The 20,384-nt window shown below is 54.1% G+C and overlaps 1 protein-coding gene across 1 annotated transcript in view; it reads left to right on the forward strand.

Annotated features, from left to right (window-relative positions):
* Window positions 1-19,012, forward strand: part of SHANK3 (SH3 and multiple ankyrin repeat domains 3) — a 589,500-nt gene extending 570,488 nt beyond the window's left edge. Inside the window, exon 23 of the mRNA XM_090041443.1 lies at window positions 14,688-19,012. Within this exon, the coding sequence (XP_089897569.1) occupies window positions 14,688-15,231 (544 nt within the window). The 3' untranslated portion in view covers window positions 15,232-19,012. The remainder of the gene's footprint in view (window positions 1-14,687) is intronic.
* Window positions 19,013-20,384: the final 1,372 nt, after the last annotated feature.

A 20,384-nucleotide genomic window follows, 5' to 3' on the forward strand; every position in this document is an offset into this window, starting at 1 on the left:
AAATGGTAATCTCCCTTAGTCAGCTGGACCAAGGGGACACAAGGGCATGCCCCTCTCCCAGCCAGTTCACCACATTTAGAATGATGGAGAACTTCATTGGTTACAGGGAGTAAGTTTGGGGTAGGGTACAGGATAGAGGTATCACAGAATAACCTTAAAGCAAACAGTGTGGCTAGGTAGCCATTGATTACACAATTGCTGTACTGCAAGCTATATATCTAGATAGATCTCAAGTACCTTACTCACAAGTATCATCCAGAGGCTGGTTGCTTTCCTCTGGAGGAAGGCAGTTTCTTGCATGTCCAGTTTCAAGAGAGGGAGAGGGCTCCAGCCTTCAGCTGCTTTTCCTCTCTCCCCAGGAGCCTTAGGGCTCCAGCATGGAAGCTCTCTCCCTGCTTTGCAGCATGGCTCTGCCAAAAATGGCTCCCCCGACTCCTTCTTCATGGGGACCCTTTTAGCCCTTATCGTGACCACATCACTAAGGTCCCACCAGGAGCAGGCCCACTGGCTGAAACCTGGTGCTTTCAAATGACATCACCTTTGCAGGTAAGGATGCTAGTCACATGACTTGCAGTTGGGGGGGTGGGACTTGAGACAAAGGGAACAGGTTCCCCCCTCCCTCGGGAATGTGTCTGGCTCAGGTTACACCCCAGGATTACCTGAAGCAGGGTGTGGGGAGGACTGCCTGCCCACCGCAGTGACCATGGTAACCGAATGGACAGACAGGTGATGACCTTGACAGCAGTTTGGGGAGATACTGCGATGCATTCTGTCACAGGGGTCTCTGCTCTTCCCAAGGAATGAAAGAAGCTAAAAGTGTGACAGGATGTCAGTGACAATATAAATAGGTGGAAACTAGGAAAAGAAATGTAGAGCAAGGATGGGAGGGGCAAAAAAAGCCAAATGTAAGTAAGGGAAACTCTATTGTAGTAGTTTTCCAAGGTAGAAAAGAGTGTCTGTGAAAAAGTAAATAGCTGGAAATTAGGAAGACTAAAGGTAGAAAAGGAGGGGAAGGAAGGAAGTGGGGGGAGGGAGTGTAAAAGGTCAGGTCTGGCAGGTACCTGGTGAACCAGATGTCAGGCAAGTTGTAATGTGTCATAAATCCGATATCCAATATCCAACACCTCATCTGTGGAAGGTGTTTTGTAAGTCCCCTTTTACAAAACAGCTTTCGTAGACAAGCCTACAAACTTCACTTCATAAATCTACTAGATACAAAAAATCATGGACTCAATATAGACATTGGATTTATGACATATTACAACCTTCCTGACATCTGATTCACTAGGCACCTGCCAGACCTGACCTTTTATACTTTTCTTGCCCCCCCCCGCCTTCCTTCCTTCCCCTCCCCTCCTTTTCTATCTTTTCTCTTCCTAATTTCCAGCTATTTACTTTTTCACAGGCAGACTCTTTTCTACCTTGGAAAACTACTACAGTAGAGTCTCCCTTACTTACCTTTGGCTTTTCCCCCCTTCCTTCTCTTCTTTACCTTTTGTTTTCCTAATTTCTACCTATTTACATTCTCACTGACAGCCTGTCACATTTTAGCTTCTTTCATTCCTTGGAGTCTCAAAACAGCAGAGGCCCCCCTCCCCCCAATACCTGAAGAAGGGTGATTGCACTGGAAAGTTTGCAAATAACTTTCTTCCAACTACTCAGTTGGTCTTATAAACGATATCACATCTACCCAAAGAACCTTTGACCAACACAACTACAACCAAAAACCTAAGGAATTTGAGGCATTGCATCCATGTTCATGGATTCATAGTTATAAGGCCAGAAAATACCATTATAATCATCCAGTCTGATATCCTGTCTATGGCAGCCATCACACTTTACTAGAAATCCCTGTGGAAAGCTAACAGCTTGCATTTTGCTACAGCATGCCTTCCGGGATGGCATCCTGTCTGGATACAAAGATGTAGAGGTATGGATTGCTGTCTGTGGTACCACTACTCCCTGTGGTAGTTTATTCATGGAAATTCACCCTCCCTGTTAAAAACCAGGGCCTTATTACAACTTGAGGCTGTCTGGCTTCCAGCTATCAACTCCGTTTAGGCCTTTTTGCACTGACTAAGAACTCTCTAGTACTCGGCATCTCCTTGTGCAGGTACTTTTACACCACTGTAGAGCTGCTATGTGGTCTTTTAGCTGAGCTAACAGATGGGCTCTTTAAGACTCACTGTAACATTTCCCAGTTTTTCTTCAGTGTCCACAGCAGTCTCCCCCATGCAAAATGCAAAAGTATGATAGCCCTCTTGTCATCTTGGCAGGTCCCCTATCAATGTCTCCATTTTGGCCCAACACCATACAACAAGCTCTTGTTCAGTTGCTTTCTACTCCTGGGTCACCGCGAGAGTCATTGCTTTCTAGAATACTGTCCTGCATACTGTAAGGGTCACCTTACAGACTTTGTTCCTTTGCGTCACCTGCCAGTCAGCTTATTACAATTTATTCATAGTTTCTAGGGTCGGAAGGGACCTGAGCAGATCATCTAGTCCGACCCCCTGCCATGGCAGGAAAGAGTACTGGGATTAAATGACCCCAGCAAGATGTTCATCTAACCTCCTCTTAAAGACCCCCAGGGTAGGAGCCTGCACTTCTCTTGGAAGTTGGTTCGAGACCCTAGCCACCCTGACGGTGAAGTCGCGCTTCCTGATATCCAACCTAAACCTACCCTCTGCCCGCTTGTGACCGTTATTCCTGGTCACTCCTGGCGGTGCTCGGGGGAACAGTGACTCCCCCAGTGCCTGCTGGTCCCCCCCGACTAGTTTATAACAGGCCACAAGATCCCCCTCAGGCTTCTCTTGTGGCGGCTGAACAGGTTCAGGTCCCGTAGCCTCTCCTCATAGGGCCTGCCCTGTTGTCCCCTGATCATGCGAGTGGCCTCCTCTGGACCCTCTCCATGCTGTCGACATCCCTCTTGAAGTGCGGCACCCAGAACTGGACACAGTCCTCCAGCTGCGGCCTGACCAGTGCCGCATAGAGGGGGAGGATCACCTCTTTGGACCTGCTCAAGATGCATCTGTGGATGCATTTCAAGGTACGGTTGGCCTTCCTGACTGCATCCCCACACTGCCAGCCCATGTTCATCTTGGAGTCAATGATGACCCCCAGATCCTTTTCCGCCTCTGTGCTGACAAGGGGGGAGTTCCCCAGCCTGTAGGTATGGTGCCGGTTGTTCCTCCTGAGGTGCATCACCTTGCACTTGTCTGTGTTGAAACCCATCCTATTCTTGTATTTTTCACTTTGTATGCCAGATAGCCCTGGAGAACTGATGGGATCCACAGGGCATGCTCTAGGCATTTTCCCTTGCTATCTGCATTGTAGGGACAGGCCTCCTCCTCTTACTCTCCATCTTCACTGACAAGACACTTCAGGTCTCGAGGCAGGATGCTGAGTCAAAGCCAGGGCTGGATCTCTCGTCTTTGTTCTGCTCTTGAGACAAGCGGGTGTCTACTTCTGGATGGGTCTGGGAAGCTCAGGAGAGAGGCAGCTGCTGTTCAGGACCTAGCATTTCCCTCTCTCCAAAAACAAGAAGAGCTGCCCATTGCCCAGATGATGTGTGAGAGACTGTCTGAGCATGGTCCCCAAACAGGCTTCCCCAAGCTGGGCCTCCGTGATGAGAAATATCATTGCCAGAGATGCTTTTCCCATCCAAACTGCTTATCCAACATTTTCCCCACTGCTTGCTGAGAGAGTCTTTCACTTAGCCTGTCCCACTGGCATGGGAGGGCCTCCTAGAGATACTCTGAGTGGCTGCACTAGCATCTTGCACATGGGGGTCCTTTTCCATTCCTCTCCTCAGACAGAAAATTATGATGGACAATTATTTGGCTTGTTTTATAAGCTTCCAGGTGTTAAGATCAGAGGCCAAGTAAAAGCAAGTGAGCTTTGCATTTGGAAAGGAACAAGTCAAGTCTGAGGGGGTTGTGATGTCCACATGCTTGGACCAGCTCCTGAGAAAGTTTTGTCTCCGGCACTGACAAGCCTCACCTTGCCCTCAGAGCTGCATTGTGGCTCAGGAGCAGAGCTAGCAGCAGCAGTCCTGGTCCCCATGTGTAGGTGAGATATTGTAAATCACAGGCCCAGAATTTGAAGGCATGCTTTGAGTTTAAGGAATGAGACCCCATTCCTGACGCATTCATTTTCAAAGGACCAGGCTGGTCAGCAGAGGGTAGGTGTGATGGCTGATCAGTGGAAACAAAAGCAAAGACTCCATTTCCATCAAGGACACTGCAGAATTATGGAGAGTACAGAGAGGGGCAGTGAGAATGGCACAAGCCTGGAAGATTCTTGCAAAAAGAGATATCACAAAAGCTGGGACTGTTACCTGTGAAAGCAGACAGGAGATGTGTATACAGTAATGGATAGCTGAGACACAGCAGAGCGTCTGCACACCCTCTCTCATAGCACAGGAAAGAGGCCACGTGCAATGGTGTTAAAAGTCAGGAGTCCCAAACTGGTGGAGGAAACGTGTGCGATCAGCCTGGGCCACGAGAGATGTGTTCTGCCAAGAGGCCTTCACCCCTCCTGTCACCGTAGTGTCTGAGCCCTCCACCAGCACACGCAGCACAGTGCCTCATGTGCAGCCTGGCTGCATTGGTTTTGGTTTGTATTTCTAATGTCCATGAAACAGAAGCTTAGCCAGGTGCTAATGAAGAGCATGTACATCCGGAGTCACAAGGGTGAGTGTCACCATGAAGTATGGAGGGGTGCTAGAGCATCCAGCACACCATGAGAGATTAACCTGAGACCAGCCTAAGGCAGACTGTCCCACATCTCTTCCTGTGCACATCTCACACCTTCCTCAGAAGCAATCCCCGTGTCGAGCAGTCACTGTCTTTAAGCTGTACTTGTATTGCCAAGGTGGCCCGCTGCTGTGCTCTGTATTCCCTGTGGTGTCCCAAGCTCTGATATTTTATGGGTAAGCCCCATCTGTCAGCTGGGGTCAGAAGAGCAGCAAAGTCTGTGTGGGCTGAGAGGACACGGGGCCTTTTGGGTGCCAGCTTGTTGATGGCTGCTGAGGTGAAGTGTTTGCTGTTGTACTGATTCAACATATCTGCACCCCCGAGGCTGGGTAGGGAAGCGTGGCTGTTTGTTGGCACAGCTGTTCGTGTGGAAGCGCCTGTGTCTAGGTGATGGCTCCAGGCAGGATGGAAATACCTTTTCTTGTTGGCTGTTCTTCCCAGTTTGGCTGAAGTAGGAAATTAAGTTGGCTGAGTAGGGGACTTTTCTGATGCCATGTTGTCTCATTTCCCAAACAGAAACAGATTCACTTGACCCCGTCTAAGACACTCAGGTAGCAGAGTCCTGGGAAGGAACAAAGTTGCTAGGGCCCATGGTCTAGAGAGTGGCGTAGAGAATACCAAGAGGTCATTCACTTCATACTTAGCTCAGTCTCCTGTCTCCTTACTGCCTTCAGGAAAGGGATTAAGGCACTTTTGCACTTCCAAAAATGCTATTTTGGGGCCAAGTCTATACAAGATGCTACTGTGCAGTGGTTTCTGTGCATTTATTTAGTACTTGTATAATCAAATTCTAAATAAACGTGCAGTAATTAGAGTTACTGTGCAGTAGTGCCAGCTAATGCCTTTTTAGTGACACTACTGTGCAGTAGCCTAGTAATACTGCGCAGTAGCATATTAGCACTGTTTGTGCTGTGATGCACTACTGCACAGTATTATTCAGCCACTGCGCAGTTAGCATCTCATGTAGATGCACCCAGTGAGTCCTAAATACATGAAGGCAGTGATTATTTCTTCTCCTTCTGGACTATTGTCATTTGTGAAACAGTATCCAGATGTCTGATTCCAGACTTCCAAAGCAAGTTTTATTCTCCCAGCTCAAAGAAAGCATATGCTCAAAAGGAAGGCAGAGAAAGCACTTCAAGGATATCCTCAAGACACTCTTGAAAAAATGCATCATCCACATTAACTTATGGGAGGCTGTTGTCCAGGACTACCCGAAATGGAGGAAGAGTCTGCTCCAGAGATCTCAGTACTTTGAAACCTCACGACAACAGCAGGAGACAGAAAGGGGAGCAGCAGCAACAGTATGTCATGGACTGAATGAAGAACCCAGAGCCACCCACCCCACACAGACACTTGTGTCTGGGTTGCAGTAAAGCCTGACAATCCCGGATTGGCCTTGTCAGCCGTCTTTGGACCCACAGATAAGACGATTATGGAAGACAATCATCTTTGACTGCGAGGGATTGCTGCTGCTGCTGTTGACCCCTAAACCCACAGGAGTGGCCTCAGGCTGGAGGCAGCCCCTTCCCTATGCTGCACAGGTCATTGTCACTGCCAAGATCTGCACCTGGTACTTGCACCACAGAAGTTAGTTGTGACAGGGCCATTGGGAACGGGGGCAGTTCCCACCTCAGAGTGAGTGTTGCTGAGGACTGCTCACCCCAACAATCACACTTCTTCTCCCAGATACTCACTTTCTGTCACTGCTGACATGGTTAATGCAGCCTCACAAGAGGACCAGATGATTGCTGAAAGCAGTGTGAAAGCACCTTCTAGAGAGTCCAAACCAATCACAAGAAAAGGTCAGTGAGCTGAATGGATGGAGGTGTCCTAGCTGGACTGGTCAGAAACTCTTCACTCCAGTCTCTGCCTCTCTCCCTAACACCTGGGACTGTTCATTATTTCTGAAGGAGACTGGACCTGGTCTTCACTGATGGGACACAGCTCCACCGTTCAAGGAGCCTGTGCAAACTGATGTTTAAAGGTGTTAATCCAGTTCTTCCCATCTAGATCTAACTCGGCTTCTTCTTGGGTCTGAAATTTAATTTTCACTAAATGGATGTTACTTTGGACTCACCATGGGTCTTATTTTTCCCCCTGCACTGCAATCAGTGGGAATCATTCATGACCGGTGGTGCAAAAATCAGGCCCTATCTAACTTTTCTCAAAAGGCAATGTTCCCCCTCCACTCCCTGTTGACCAGAGACTTACATCCCTCTGTGAAAATACACCTTGAATCTGTGTCCAGACCAAGTCAAGGCACCTACAACCAGGTAACCGCACTGATGACCCACAGCAAAGCCAGCTACTAGCTCCTATGGACAGCAGCCTGTTTGGACCTGTTTGGGGCATACAACAGCTTGGTGAAAAGTCATGTGTTGCAAATGTGCAGACAGCTATAGCCACCAACCAGAAGTTCAGTATCCATTGGATGGAAGAGACCAGCAGACCTCATCTACCGAATGGCTGACTCCTACAGGTTCTGTCTTGCCATCGCTGTTGGCCCTGAGCTGTGGTCTCGCATACTGCCAGTATGTGATGGAGGCTTCTGCCAAGAAAAAGGACCCCTCAAGTATCCCTGGGGGCCCGAGGGCCACACCTTGCAGACCACCCTATCAGTCCTCTTTTCCACAGCCATGTCCTGCACACCAGGCTTGGCAGATACAACAGCACGTGGACACTTACTGATGTGCAGCTAAGTGCCGCTGTGAGAACTGTCACAGAAAAGCTGTAGTCAGCACCAGCAGTTTGGTGCCTCATCCTCAGATCCATCTTGCTACCACCCCTACAAAAGGAATCAGCAGTAATACGAGTAGGCGCTCGCTCTTCTGAGCCACCACCCCAAGTCCAGGAGCCCTTTCCGTTGGCAGGCGCATTCTCAAAACCTTAGGAGTGTCATCGAGACAAATGGTGGCAGGTGTGTAAAAAGAGCAGGGCCAAGAATCAGGATCCACTGCGCTCTGAGAGCCTTCTTCAGAGGAACAGCCTTGGCCGCTCGCAGCCAGTAGAAGCCACAGAGTGCACGATTCACTTGCACAGCAGCCTCCACTGTTGCTTTTGTAGCTATGTGGAAGATTTTTCATCTCCCTAACCTTAGCTTGGAGAGCCTGCCATGTCCCCAACAAGGCAAGCCACATGGCCCACTCTGCACTCCCTGCCCATATGGAAATACGGACAAGTTGACGCTGCATCCTCACCAGCGGTCATGCCTAACAGCCACCTGGGCCTATGATTTCTGTGACTGGGAGGGGTTTTTGGAACATGACCTCCAACCCCATCATCACAGGCCACATAGCATGTAACCCCATTCCAAAATCGTGCTTCAGATGGATTGTGCTTTACCTTCAAGCCTATTAGGAACCTGGCCCCACTACTCATCATAGGATCATAGAGAAGCAGGCCAAGAAAGGACCTCCTGAGGCCACCCAGTCCAGCCCCCACCCTAGGCAGTACCATCCCCTTCAAACCATCCTATAGGATCCATGATCTAAACTCTACATAACACTACTGCCACCCTGACTTAGCACAGACCTCACACCCTAACCTGCCGCCAGTAAAGCAGGGGAACCACAGCAAACAGTGTCCTACTTCTGTCCAGTCTTCCTCCTCCTGGAAGACTGATCCAGAACTTCACTCCTATGATGGTTAGACTCCTTCTTCTCATTTCTAGCCTAAATTTAGCCAATTTATCCCAATGTGCTTTCATGCCAATGCTGTCTTTTACCTTAAAGAGCTCCTCTCTTTCCCTTGTTTTCATAAGGAGCCACGTCTCCTTATAATATTAGTCTTCTATTCTCCTAATCATCGTAGTAGTCCTACTTAATAGCTTCAGAGATGTTAGGGTCAGAAGGGACCTCAGTGGGTCATCCAGTCTGTCCCCCTGCCCTGGGCTGGAAAGAGTGCAGGGGTCAGATGACCCCAGTTAGGTGCTTGGCCAGTCTCCTCTTGAAGACCCCCAGGGTAGGGAGAGCACCACCTCCCTTGGAAGCCCGTTCCAGATTTGGGCAACCCTTACTGTGAAGAAGTTCTTTGTAATGTGCAACCTAAATCTGCTGTCCATCAATTTGTGGCCATTGTTCCTAGTTACTGCAGGGGGTGCCCTAGTAAACAGAGCATCTCCGATTCTCTGCTGCTCTCCCCAATGAATTTAAAGGCAGCCTCAAGATCACCTCTCAGCTTTTTCTTGTGAAGGCTGAAGAGAACCAAGTCCCTCAGTCTCTCCTCATAGGGCCTCGCCTGCAGGCCTCTGACCATACGAGTGGCCTCCTCTGCACCCTCTTGGGATTCTCCGCCTGTCTCTTGAAGTGCGGAGCCCAAAACTAGATGCAGTACTGCAAGTGTGGCCTAACCAGTGCTGCACAGAGGGGAAGCATCGCCTCCCTGGACCTGTTCGTGATGCACCGATAATCCATGATAAAGTGCAGTTAGCCTTGTTGAGCACTTCGTCACATTAACAACTCCTGTTCATCTTGGAGTCAACTATGACTTCAAAAATCCCTTTCTACTGCTGTGCTGCTGAGAAGGTCGTCCCTCAGCCTGTAAGTGTGTTGGTGGCTCTCTTTGCCCAGGCGCAGCACTTTGCACTTGTCTTTGTTGAACTGCATCCTGTTTCATTCTGCCCATTTTTCCAACCTGTCCAGATCCACCTGGATCCATTCCCTACCCTTTAGTGTGTTAACTTTGCCTCATAATTTGGTATCATCTGAGAACTTGGACAGGGTGCTCTCCACGCCCTCATCCAAGTCACTGGTGATGATATTGAATAACACTGTCCAAGGACCGAGCCTTGCAGGACTCCACTGCCCACATCTTTCCAGGTCTATATTGACCGGTCCACAACCACTTTCTGGATGCAGCCCCTAAGCCAGTTTGCCACCCCCCTGACCATGTAATCATCTACATCACAGGCTGTCAGTTTATTTACTAGAACAGAATGAGATACCGTATCAAAGGCCTTCTTAAAGCCTAGGTAGATGACATCTACCTCGACTCCTGCGTCTCAGCATTTTGAGACCTGGTCATAAAAAGAAACAAGCTTAGTCAGGCAGGACCTACCTGCAATGAACCTGTGCTGATTTTCTTTCAGAGTTATTTCCCCTGCTGGGCTCCCACAAATGTGATCCTTAATGATTTTTTCCAGAGTTTTCCCAAGGATGGAGGTGAGACCAACTGCCCTATAGTTTCCTGGTTCCTCCCTCCTCCCCTTCTTGAAAACAGGAACCACATTGGCCCTTTTCCAGTCCTCTGGGGCCTGACCGGAGCACCAGGAGTGCTCAAACAGCCGGGCCAGCGGCTTCACTATGACAGTGGCCAATTCCTTCAGCACCCTTGGATGAAGTGCATCTGGGCCCGCTGATTTGAACACATCCAGCCCCTCCAAGTGCCCCTTCACTAAGTCTGAGCTAACAGTTGGTGGGCTGGTGTCCCTCCTGCATCTATCTGTGATCCAGTTGGGAGACTTGTCTTGGTCTGTGTCTAGGAATACAGATGCAAAGGACTCACTGAAGACCTCAGCTTTGTCCCCACTCTCTGTCACCAATTGCCCAAGTTTGTCCTGTAGGGTCCTACGCTACCCTGCACCTTCCTTTTGCTCCCTGTATACCTGAAGAAGGACTTTTGTTGTCCTTAATGTTTGTTGCCATCCTAAATGATAATCCTGCTTTGGCCTTCCTAACTGATTCCCTGCACGTGTGAGCTAGGGAGGTATACTCCTCCTGCTAGGGAGCTACCCCCTGTTTCCACAGCCTGTATACCTCTTTCTTTGCCCTTAGGCTTTTCTGGACTTCCCTGTTCAGCCAAGAGGGCATCTTTGCCCCCTTTTATGTGCAATGGGATTGTCTCCTTCTGCGCCCATAGGATTGCTCCCTTGAAGACAACCACCCTTCCTGGACCCCCATTTCACCAATGTTCTTGAGCTTTAACGCCTCACTAACTAACCTCCTGAGCACACTGAAGTCAGCCTTTCTGAAGCCCTGCTGTTGAGTTTACCCACCCTTCGCCGGATAGCGAATTCAATCGATCGATGATCACTATCCCCTAGGCTACCTTGTATTTCCCACCTGTTCAGTCTGAACTCATCTTCCTTGAATTCTTTCAATCTGTCCAGCTGGATGCATTGTTCTGCATGAGGTCACTGCAGTACTTTGAACTATGGCAGTGATCCTTCGCTGTGTCTGGTAGCAGTGTGGCTCCTGCCTGATACCCCCAAGGGCCACGGTTGCCTTTGTCACGTCCAGGTCATGGTGGAGGCTCTGCTGTCCCCATGATGGACTGCCCAGGTTGTCATCCCCCTTGGTCATTCCCCACTGTTAAGCTCCTGGCTCACTTGCATTCTCAGCATCTCTCAGGTCTTTCTGCACAATGGTCAGTCCTCCTCTTCATATCACACATCAGCAGAGGCTTACTGTGTGTGCCATTGCCAGTAATGAAAATATGAACTAAAGGAGAGTGTATACCCACCCACAGACACCCCAGGGCAATGCAACCTTGTGTTTAGACATGCCGGACTCAGCCTGTTTTGGTACCAAAAGGCAGCATTCTTCCTGGCTTAAACTAGCTCTGCAGCAGGTCTCCAGCATGGTCCCACGGTGGAGAAGAGCAGAAATGCCCCCGTAGCCCAGCCTGCACCTCTGCGTGGCATCCTCTCTTCCCCAGGCGGTAGCGCAGGTGCCCAGTGCAGGAGAGCCCTCCCGCAAGCATTTTGTTATCAGTCCTTCTCGGGGCACTGTTGCGGTGTATAAACCATCCAGGTATGCAGCTGAGTCTAGGCATGTTCACCAGGTCCTGCAGCAGTCTGCGTCATGTCAGCTCAGAGCCCTGCCGCCCCTGCCCAGTGCCTTTGGCCCTGCTCTGCTGCAGCCAATTTGGGCATCCTTGGCGTTTTGCAGCCATGAGCTTCGTAGTGGTGTGAGGGCTGATCATGCCAGTCTAAGAACTGGTGAGACAAACACTTGCCCAGGCTGATTCAGACAGGGCTGATCCTGCCTCGAGCAGGGGCTGAACTAGATGTGACCTCCTAAGGATGTTGCCAGCCCCACTGTTCTATGACTCTGAGTTACCACCCCCACCTCCTCCACGTTTCATAGTTTCATCGTCGGTCAGGTCGGAAGGGACCTGAGCAGATCATCGAGTCCGACCCCTGCCATGGCAAGCAAGAGTGTTGGGGTCAAACGACCCCAGCAAGGTGATGTCTCATAGATGAAGTGGAGGAACGTGCAGAGACACTGGAGAAGGTGCAGAGCCAAGTGCAGTGAAGACAAGGGAGTGGAAAGCATGTTGTGCGAGGGAAGGGTAAGTGCCTCAGGCATGGCTTGTGTGGAGATGAGATGAAGTGGGGCACAACAGCAGTTTTCAAATACCAGACTGGCTCCCATTAAGGTGAGGAAAAACAATGGTTTTCCCTTGCCACAGGGCAGGACACAGGGCAATAGGTGTGTAAAGTGTAGCCAGGCAGATTTACATCAGGTCTCAGAAGACAGCTCCTGCACACTGGGAGCATCTACACATCGCCCTATGGTGCACTACAGTGTCTGCACGTGATCACTAGCTACAGTGCCTTAGTGACATGCTCCCTGGGTATAGCGCTCCACTATGGTGACGTGGCAGCAACATCTAAGCATGCACCGCTTGCACGGTGCAGTAACTGCCTGTGCTGCGCCGTGCTTTAGTACTCCCAAAAGGAAGTATATCACCATATGGCAATATGTAGACGTGCCCACTGAGTACTGGGCTGTAGATGGATATCGTCCGATCAGCCGGACAATAGAGCAAGCTGCCTAGGGAAGTGGTGGATCTCCATCCCTGTAGGTTTCTCAGCAGAGGTTGGGGGAAAGCACCTCTCTGGGCTGAGGTAGGACCAACACACCCAGCTCCTGTGCAGGGCAACTTTGAAGTCCCTTCCTGTCCTCTGGGAGCTCTGATCCAAGAGGACACAGGCTCAGGGGACTCCAGCTGGCAGGGCCCCATGGGAAGTGTCGGGGGCACGGAGGAGAGGGGGCATGACCCACATTAACCACAGCTTTGCAGAGGGTTACAGTCTGAGATGCCCCCACTCTGCTCCAAGTTGCACAAGCAGGTGAGTATCCACACTGTCCAACCCCAGAGCCAGACAGCTGCAGAGGCAGAACAGCCAGGAGAGCCCCATGCTGGGACCCTGGCAGCTCATGGCTGCGGGGAGCAAGATTTCATGTCTGCAAGGGAGAGCTGCTGGGAAGGCCATTCTGCCCATCAGGTGTGAAGTCCGCTGGACACCATGAGAGGCAGCTTCTTCAATGCCAGCACCAGGCTGCTGTGTGGGAGAGCACAGGAAGCAGGGCAGTGTCTCTCTCTGCCTACCTCTCCCTTGCCATTTCATACAATACAGGGAGATCCTGGGGATGGTTTTTGTCAGTGCTACACACCCCCAGGGCTCTGGCCCCCAGAAGGAGCAGCAGGACTTAGCAGAAGGGAGTGCTGAGGAGTTGCAAGGCTCAGGCCAGTGAAGAGGGTGCCCTGGGCCAGGCCTGGCCCACTGGCTTCGGGGTGGACAGAGCACTCTAGTAACAGGAGCAAGGAGGAAAATGGTCTGTGTGATGTTAAATGCACCACTTCATGCGCCCATGGGTAACCCCTGATGCAGCACCCTTCCCCAGCCAGGCAGAGGCCATAAGTGCTGGCATCTACCAGCCACCTGGGCTTGCAACCCCCCACTGACTCTGTGGTTCCCTAGCATTTCTCTAGCTCATTTCTGATGAGCTGAGGCCTCAGCAAAGGACGCCCAGCCTGTGTTGGTGAGCCAGGCTGCTGCACACAGCCCACCCAAGCAAGCAGGGCCAGAGCCTCGACATGGAGTCACTCAGACACCAGCCAACCACCCCCTTCCCAAGCAAGAACATGTGGCCTAGTCCCAGCTCCAGCTGCTGACAGCCAGAGGAGACCAAACTTTTGCCATTCTCCAAACAGCCTTTGCTGTCGTGCCTGCTGGGAGCCCAGGACAGTCACATGGAGACAGGAGCCCACGCACAGAGCATGCACAGCCTGCAGGCAAAGCACAACATGCCCGCAGGTACCAGCAACAGGCAGGCACGTGCAGCACCTGGCGCAGGTGCCGCCACATCCTGTTCAGCAAGGAAGAGGCCTCAGCTGTGGCAACAGCATAGCCCTCAGCTTGAGACTTCACAGTCTCTGGGAGAGGCCTTACCCCAATCGTGCCCCTTGCCCCATGGGCTGGACTTGCCCACAGGGATCTGGCATGTGCTGCACTCCTGGTCAGCTAGCTCCCATGCAGTGCATACCCACCTGCATGTGCCTGCCTCTCCGAGGTGCCCCAGACATAGGGCCCTGTCTTGTCGCACTGCCTATGTCACCTCCACCCATGACAATGCTCCAGTCCCTGCTGCCCTGTCCCGCTGCACTGCAGCGTCACTCCCATCCACACCCAGTACTCGGGGCAAGGACATCTAGCTCCGGACTGGGGCACTGCCAACAGCTGAATGGACCCAGTTGCAAGGGCAAACGCATACCCCCACCAGTGGTAGCTAAAAGGGTCGCAGCCAGTTGTGCTGGGGCTCGACCGGCTCTGGCACAACTCCCGAGAGGCTGTCGTGAGTCAGTCGAAGGCAGGTGAGGTCAGCAGTGTCCCCACCTGCAGTGCTTCGCTGTGTGTGTGTCGGGAGGAGCAGGGCCAGGCCTTCCCGGGGTCTCCGCAGGGTGCACCTAGGTCAAGCTTGGCCAGCACATGTAGGTACTGGCACTTAGTCTGCCACCCCTGCCCCGCCAGGCTGACTGCACCACAGTCCCTCCCTGTCTCAGGCTGGCCCCGCGCTCCAGCCCTGCTGCCCTCGTGTACAGCATATCTGTGTGCTCTCATGTCTGGGGATCTCCGCCTCACCCCTGCCCTTTGCTCTCTCTCTCTCTCTCTCTCTCTCTCTTTCTGCATCTCTTACTCCACAGACTTTTCAGTAGTTTAGGAGAACTCAGCACCATTTCCCAGCGAAGCTCCGGCACCACCTACACAGTTCGACCCGGCAGCCGCTACCCCGTCACCCGACGTACTCCCAGCCCAGTGAAGCCCGCCCTGGATCGGACAGAGCCTCTCAGCACCGTGCGGCCCTACGGCCTGACCCCACCCACCATTCTCAAATCTTCCAGCCTCTCCATCCCACATGAGCCCAAGGAGGTGCGCTTCGTGGTGCGGAGCGTGAGTGCCCGGAGCCGGTCCCCATCCCCCTCACCCTCTCCTGGGCCACCCCTGCACACGCTCCACCCGCCACGGCCCTTCATGCAGAAACCCCTGCACCTGTGGAACAAGTATGACGTAGGGGACTGGCTGGAAAGCATCAACCTGGTGGAGCACCGAGACAAGTTTGAGGACAATGAGATCGAGGGCACACACCTGCCCGCACTCACCAAGGAGGACTTCGTGGAGCTAGGGGTCACACGGGTGGGGCACCGCATGAACATTGAGCGGGCACTCAAGCAGCTGGTCGACAGCTGACCATCCTAGGCAGTGCTGGCCTCTTCCAGAGCCACTGGACGGGGGAGGGGGCATTTCTACCAGGCTAATAAACAAAACCCAATTGGATTCTTTCTATTCTGACCACTGCACTGAAGGGCGAGGAGCCGCGGAGCCCCTGCTCCCACTTGCACTCGCGCGCAGAGCCCAACCCGTGCGCCCTGCACCAGAGTGACGCCGCCTCCGGGAACAGGAATGTTGCATGACGCGCTCGTCTCCGTTCCTCAGAGTCCGCCCGGATATCGCTCGGCGCCGTTCCCTAGGCGCGTCGCTGCTGGCTGGCCGGCGGGGTCGAGGCACCGTGCCTGGTCAGGCCCAAGCCCCTGTGTTGGGGTCTGGGCCGCGCAGTGGAGCCTGGTTTGCCCGTGTGGAACAGGGACGGGAGGGCCAGCATCGCTGGCGCAGATCAGGAAACAGCCCAGCCCAGGTCCTGGGGCGCACCGTGGAGGGGGCTTCACCACACAGTGCTGGTCACTTCAAGCCATGGTCTGAGATGATGGGCATCAGTCACGGTCCTGGGCTCTGGGCCTGGACCATGTGCACTGCCAGGGCGGCCATCCCTGGCGTGGCTGGCGCACGGCTTGCTGGGCCGGGGGTGCGTGGAGGCTGCATGCAGGCTGTTCCCGGGGGCCGGAGGGCTGTGGAAAGAGGAATGCACGGTGCTGGCACTGGTAAGACTGGGAAGGAGGCAGCAGGGCAGGCCCTGACCACCTGGAGCATAGCAGGAGCAGAAGAGCGGTGCGAGGCAGGCAGCACATGGCCCAGAGGCCATCTGCCAGGACAGGCAGGGTTCAGGACACCTGGCAGGCCTGGGAAGCACAGCAGCAAGCACACAACAGGGGACGGGCTCCAGCTCAAAGGCCCAGTGGAATTGGCAGCAAATGGGCCATTCTGGGTGAATGCCTAAGCTAATGGTTGAGGATGAGCCATGCAGCGGAGAGACATCTGGCCTGCTCCCTCCCTGCCCATAGCTGCACCTCCCTGGAGTGACCACCCGCGCCCATCCAGCCCAAGAGGAGGAAACCTATTGCCATGACAGCAAGAAGACTGTGATGACCCTGGTGCGAGAGACCAGCCCTTGGACTCTGTGTTCCTTTGCCCTATAGCCCTGGTGAGAGGGACTGAAACCGCATGGATAGAAGCATGTTTGGGGGATGTCGGAGGGAGCCTGGTGGGGAATCCAGCAGAAATGCTTTGCCAATGTTTGGGGGGTGGGGGAACGGGGTGTTATTTCCTCTTGGTTCGGGGTTGTTTCTAAGGGGGACACATTGATGGGTAATATATAATCTCCGTGCATTTATGTAGAGCAGCTGATGATCAACAAGAGATGATGCTAACTACAGGATTCCCACTCCGTCCTAGTCATCCTTATTTTGCATCTTTTTAATCAGCTATATATTTGAAAAGAGAAGAGAACAAATATCTATATATCTATATCTATAGCTATAGCCACCTGATTTTGTTATAATTTTACTAAACCTATGTATCTCTAGACTCCTTGCGATGCGGCTGGGTGGGGGTCTCCATGCCTCCGCTCCCGGGATGCTCACGACTCCCGGGCCTTTTTAAGTGACTGACTGAATGAATGTTAAAGTCTTTTTTACAAAAACACCCGACAGCTCCTTCCAGGCACTCTGGATTTTAAAGATTTAGAAACACAGAATCAAGCTTGGTTTTTGGGACACACCAAGTCTTCCACCCCCAGGCAGAGGTGCGGAGCCGGCACGCTTCCACGGCACCACAGGCCCCACGCCTCTGGCAGGCACGGGGCTCCCACCGCTTCAGGTCTTCTGCCTGCCTGCAGTCCTGGGAGTAAGAGCCATCATTGTGACACCGAGCACTTAAACTGTGCTGTACACGTCTTAAGTGCTGGGGAGACCTTGCTGCAACAGCAGGACCAGGCCACGGCTGCTCCCGTGAGCGCCCGTGTGTCAGGGCAAGGCAAGGAGGGGGCTGAGCAGGGCTTTCCAGGGCAGAGCCAGTCATGGGGCAGGAGAGGAGCCTGGCTCCAGATTCTGCCCCTGAGCTGGGAGTTTTTCTCTGAGACCCCCGCCCTGGGGTAGGCAGAAGCCCTGCAGGGGAGGAGGAGCAGTGGGGACGAACAGCTTTGGTGAGGGGCCTCGCCAGGTGTGGCTTGGGGGCTGTGCCACCAGGAGCAGCTTGGCATGGCCCTGGCACCAGGGAAACTGTTCTCCCAACCTCAGAGCCCACGGGGCAGGTGTCACAGGGGCAGATGCTGCAAGAAGAAATGTCCCTTGCTCTGTGGTGCTGAGCAGGGCCTGGACAATCTGGGCAGAGCTGGGGAGAGCCATGGCTGGAGCTTAGGCTCATGCTTCTCCCTTCCAGACCTGATGACCTAAGTTGTGTCAGGCCTCAGGTCTGCCCCAGGCCCTTCCTCCATCACTCAGAAGAGCTTTCTCCCAGGGATAGTTGCAGAGGAAGGACGTGAGCAGGGCTGGGGTGTCCTGCAGGGCCCCATGCCGAAGGCACCCAGTCTTGCCTGGGGAGTGCCATGATCCAGGGACCTTGCTTTGGTCTGGCACTCCCCGGGCCCATCACCATCCTAGCTAGGTGCCTCGGCTCGGGTGCAGCAGGGCTCAGCCCTGCCCACTCAGAGGGGAGCAGCTTGGTGGCCAGGGGTCCCAGACAGCTGAGGCCCCTGGTGAAGGCATTAACTCTTGTGGTGCTAGAGGGACAGGCAGGGAAGCTCCACGCTGATCCTCACTCATCTCTGACCTTGACACGTCAGCTGGTGAAAAGTCCCAGGCCCCGTGCTGGGCCCTGCAGCCTCCCCGACCCCCAGGCAGGCCCGGGCCACGCTCTGCAGTGCTGTCTCCTGTCCCGAGCCGACTCCTGGCACAAGGTGGGGAAGACCCGGCCTGGGCAGCCCTGCCCACGGTGCCCTGGACCCTGCCTCCCAGTGCGGTCCTGCCCCTTTCCTCTCCTCAGCCGCAGCCCAGAGCTTGCGGCTCATGGCAGGGCTATGAGGAAGGGGAGAGGCTGGTGGCTCAGTGCCCCCTTGGCCTGAGGGCAAGACACCAGCTCTCGCCACGAGGCAGCCTGAAGTCTCGCCTGAAACCTTCCCACACACGGCCGCAGCCTCGACAGCAGCCATTGCTCCCATATCACCCCACGCTGCCAGACCCACATCACGGTCCCTGCCCCAGCCCAGCACCTGGCAGCCCATCCTATGCCCAGCATCGCCTCTGAACCAGGTGCCCAGATAACCGCGATGCCATGAGCCCAGCTCACCTTCCTTCTCCCACATCTCTGTCCCCAGCCCAATGGCTAAGCCCTCCCCTGCACACCATCCCTCCATACCCAGCCTGCCTTCCCACACATGCCCACACTCCCACCCCCCACATCTGTTATGCCACAGCCAACCCCAACACCAGCTCATGCACGATACCATACTCACGTCACCCAACATACACACCCCACATTCCCATTGCCTAATGATGCCTTGGCCAGCATCTAGCACACTTGGTCCTGACAGCACTGACACCCTGCAGCGCTGACCCACTGCGCAGCTGGCACTAATCAGTCCACACTGCAGCCCATGCCAGCATTGCTGCCCCCAGTGCCTCATGCCCCGTGATCATGCCTGCACCCATTGGCACATCCAGATCCCCTATAGCCAAAGCCCTGCAACAGAGGCAAGGCCTCGTGCAACACCAAGGCCCCTCCCTGCCCATGCTTGTGGCTGTGGCAGACGGTCCCTTTCCAGACAGAGTGATCCCACCATGCACTGGGCGAGGCGTTCTGCTGCACCTGGGCCCATGCTCTTGGGTAGCAGGTAGCAGAGGACACACAGCTCCCTGCCACCACCTCCTGTCCTTGTCCATTGCCCTGCACCATGTTCCCTGTGCCTGGCCAGCAGCACATGCATGTTGCCCTCTGCTCAGCACATGGCAGCCCCTGCACACCATCCTAGCCCTACCCACAGCAGCACAGCCCTGCAAGGACCTCCTGCCCCTGCCACCATGCCCGATTCTGGCTTTCCTTATCACCCCATCGCTGGCAGGGCCCTGCTTCTCTATGGCCCATGTTTTATGCCACACCTCGCTGTGCCATGGGCGAGCACCTATCACCCATCGAGTCCACCCCTGTGGCCCAGTACAGGCCATGCAGCAGCCTCTCATCCTTCAGCCCTGCCCACCGCCAGCCCCACCACATCCCCAACATCCGTCTCCATTGACCCGCAAATCTCCATCCCGTCCATACCCTGGAGAGGAAGCCCAAGCCCCACCGTGCCACCAGCTCTGCTGGACGCTGCCCCTAGCAAGCCACTGTTAACACCCAACCTGCCCAGCCCCCTCACACGCCTTGTTGGGGCCCCTGAGGGGAGCCCATGGGCCTGGCTCAGCCTGGTCCCCGGCTGGAAGTGCACCTGGTGTTATCCTGAGTGCAGGCTGGTTCCCAGCTCATGCTCGGTGAGCTCTCGGTCTCTGTCCCTTCTGCAGCTGTTTTGGGGCAATCTGATGAGACCGCCTGCACCTGCCTCCGAGGAGGCTCGAAGACTGCAGACCCCACCGTGTCTGCAGGAAGTTCGGTCTGGGACCGGGGAAGCTGGACGCCCTCTTCCCATTTCTGAAGAGCCCTTCGTGCTCCCCCATGGAGCTGCATCTCCTCAAGAGGGCTAGAAATGGCGTGTGCTACTGATTGCAGAGAAGGGCCGTCCCGGGCACCCATGGGTGCACCGCAGCTTCCACCCGGCCAAGCAGCTGCAGCCGTACCTGTGTTGAAACACTGAGTGGCCCTTGGTATGAGACTGAGGCCTCTGGCGCCATCAGTCCCAGGGCCGCCACGGCTCATCCCAGTCAGGTATAACCCAAAGAAGGTGCCTTCCAGCCGCGGTCTCTCCCTCTGGCTCTGGTCCCCAGGTGGCTCCCTGGCCCCTTGTGAACACCCGCCCTGTCTCCTCTCTGCCCCATCACAACACATGGCACGGCCCGTCCGTGTGGCTCCTCCATGCCACCCCTCCCAGGGCAGGCTGCATCCCCATCCCACAGCACAGGGCAGGAGTCAGCATGAAGACAGGAGATGGCACTGCAGGCACGGCTGGTCTGAGCTGAGCGGATGCCCGGCTGGCGTGGAAAGGGCCGGCCTGGCATAGCTGTGCCAGCACGGCGCTC

This window comes from Crocodylus siamensis, chromosome 4, assembly GCF_052110815.1.
Source record: "Crocodylus siamensis isolate JL-2025a chromosome 4, ASM5211081v1, whole genome shotgun sequence".
In the NCBI taxonomy this organism is placed as follows: Eukaryota; Metazoa; Chordata; order Crocodylia; family Crocodylidae; genus Crocodylus; species Crocodylus siamensis.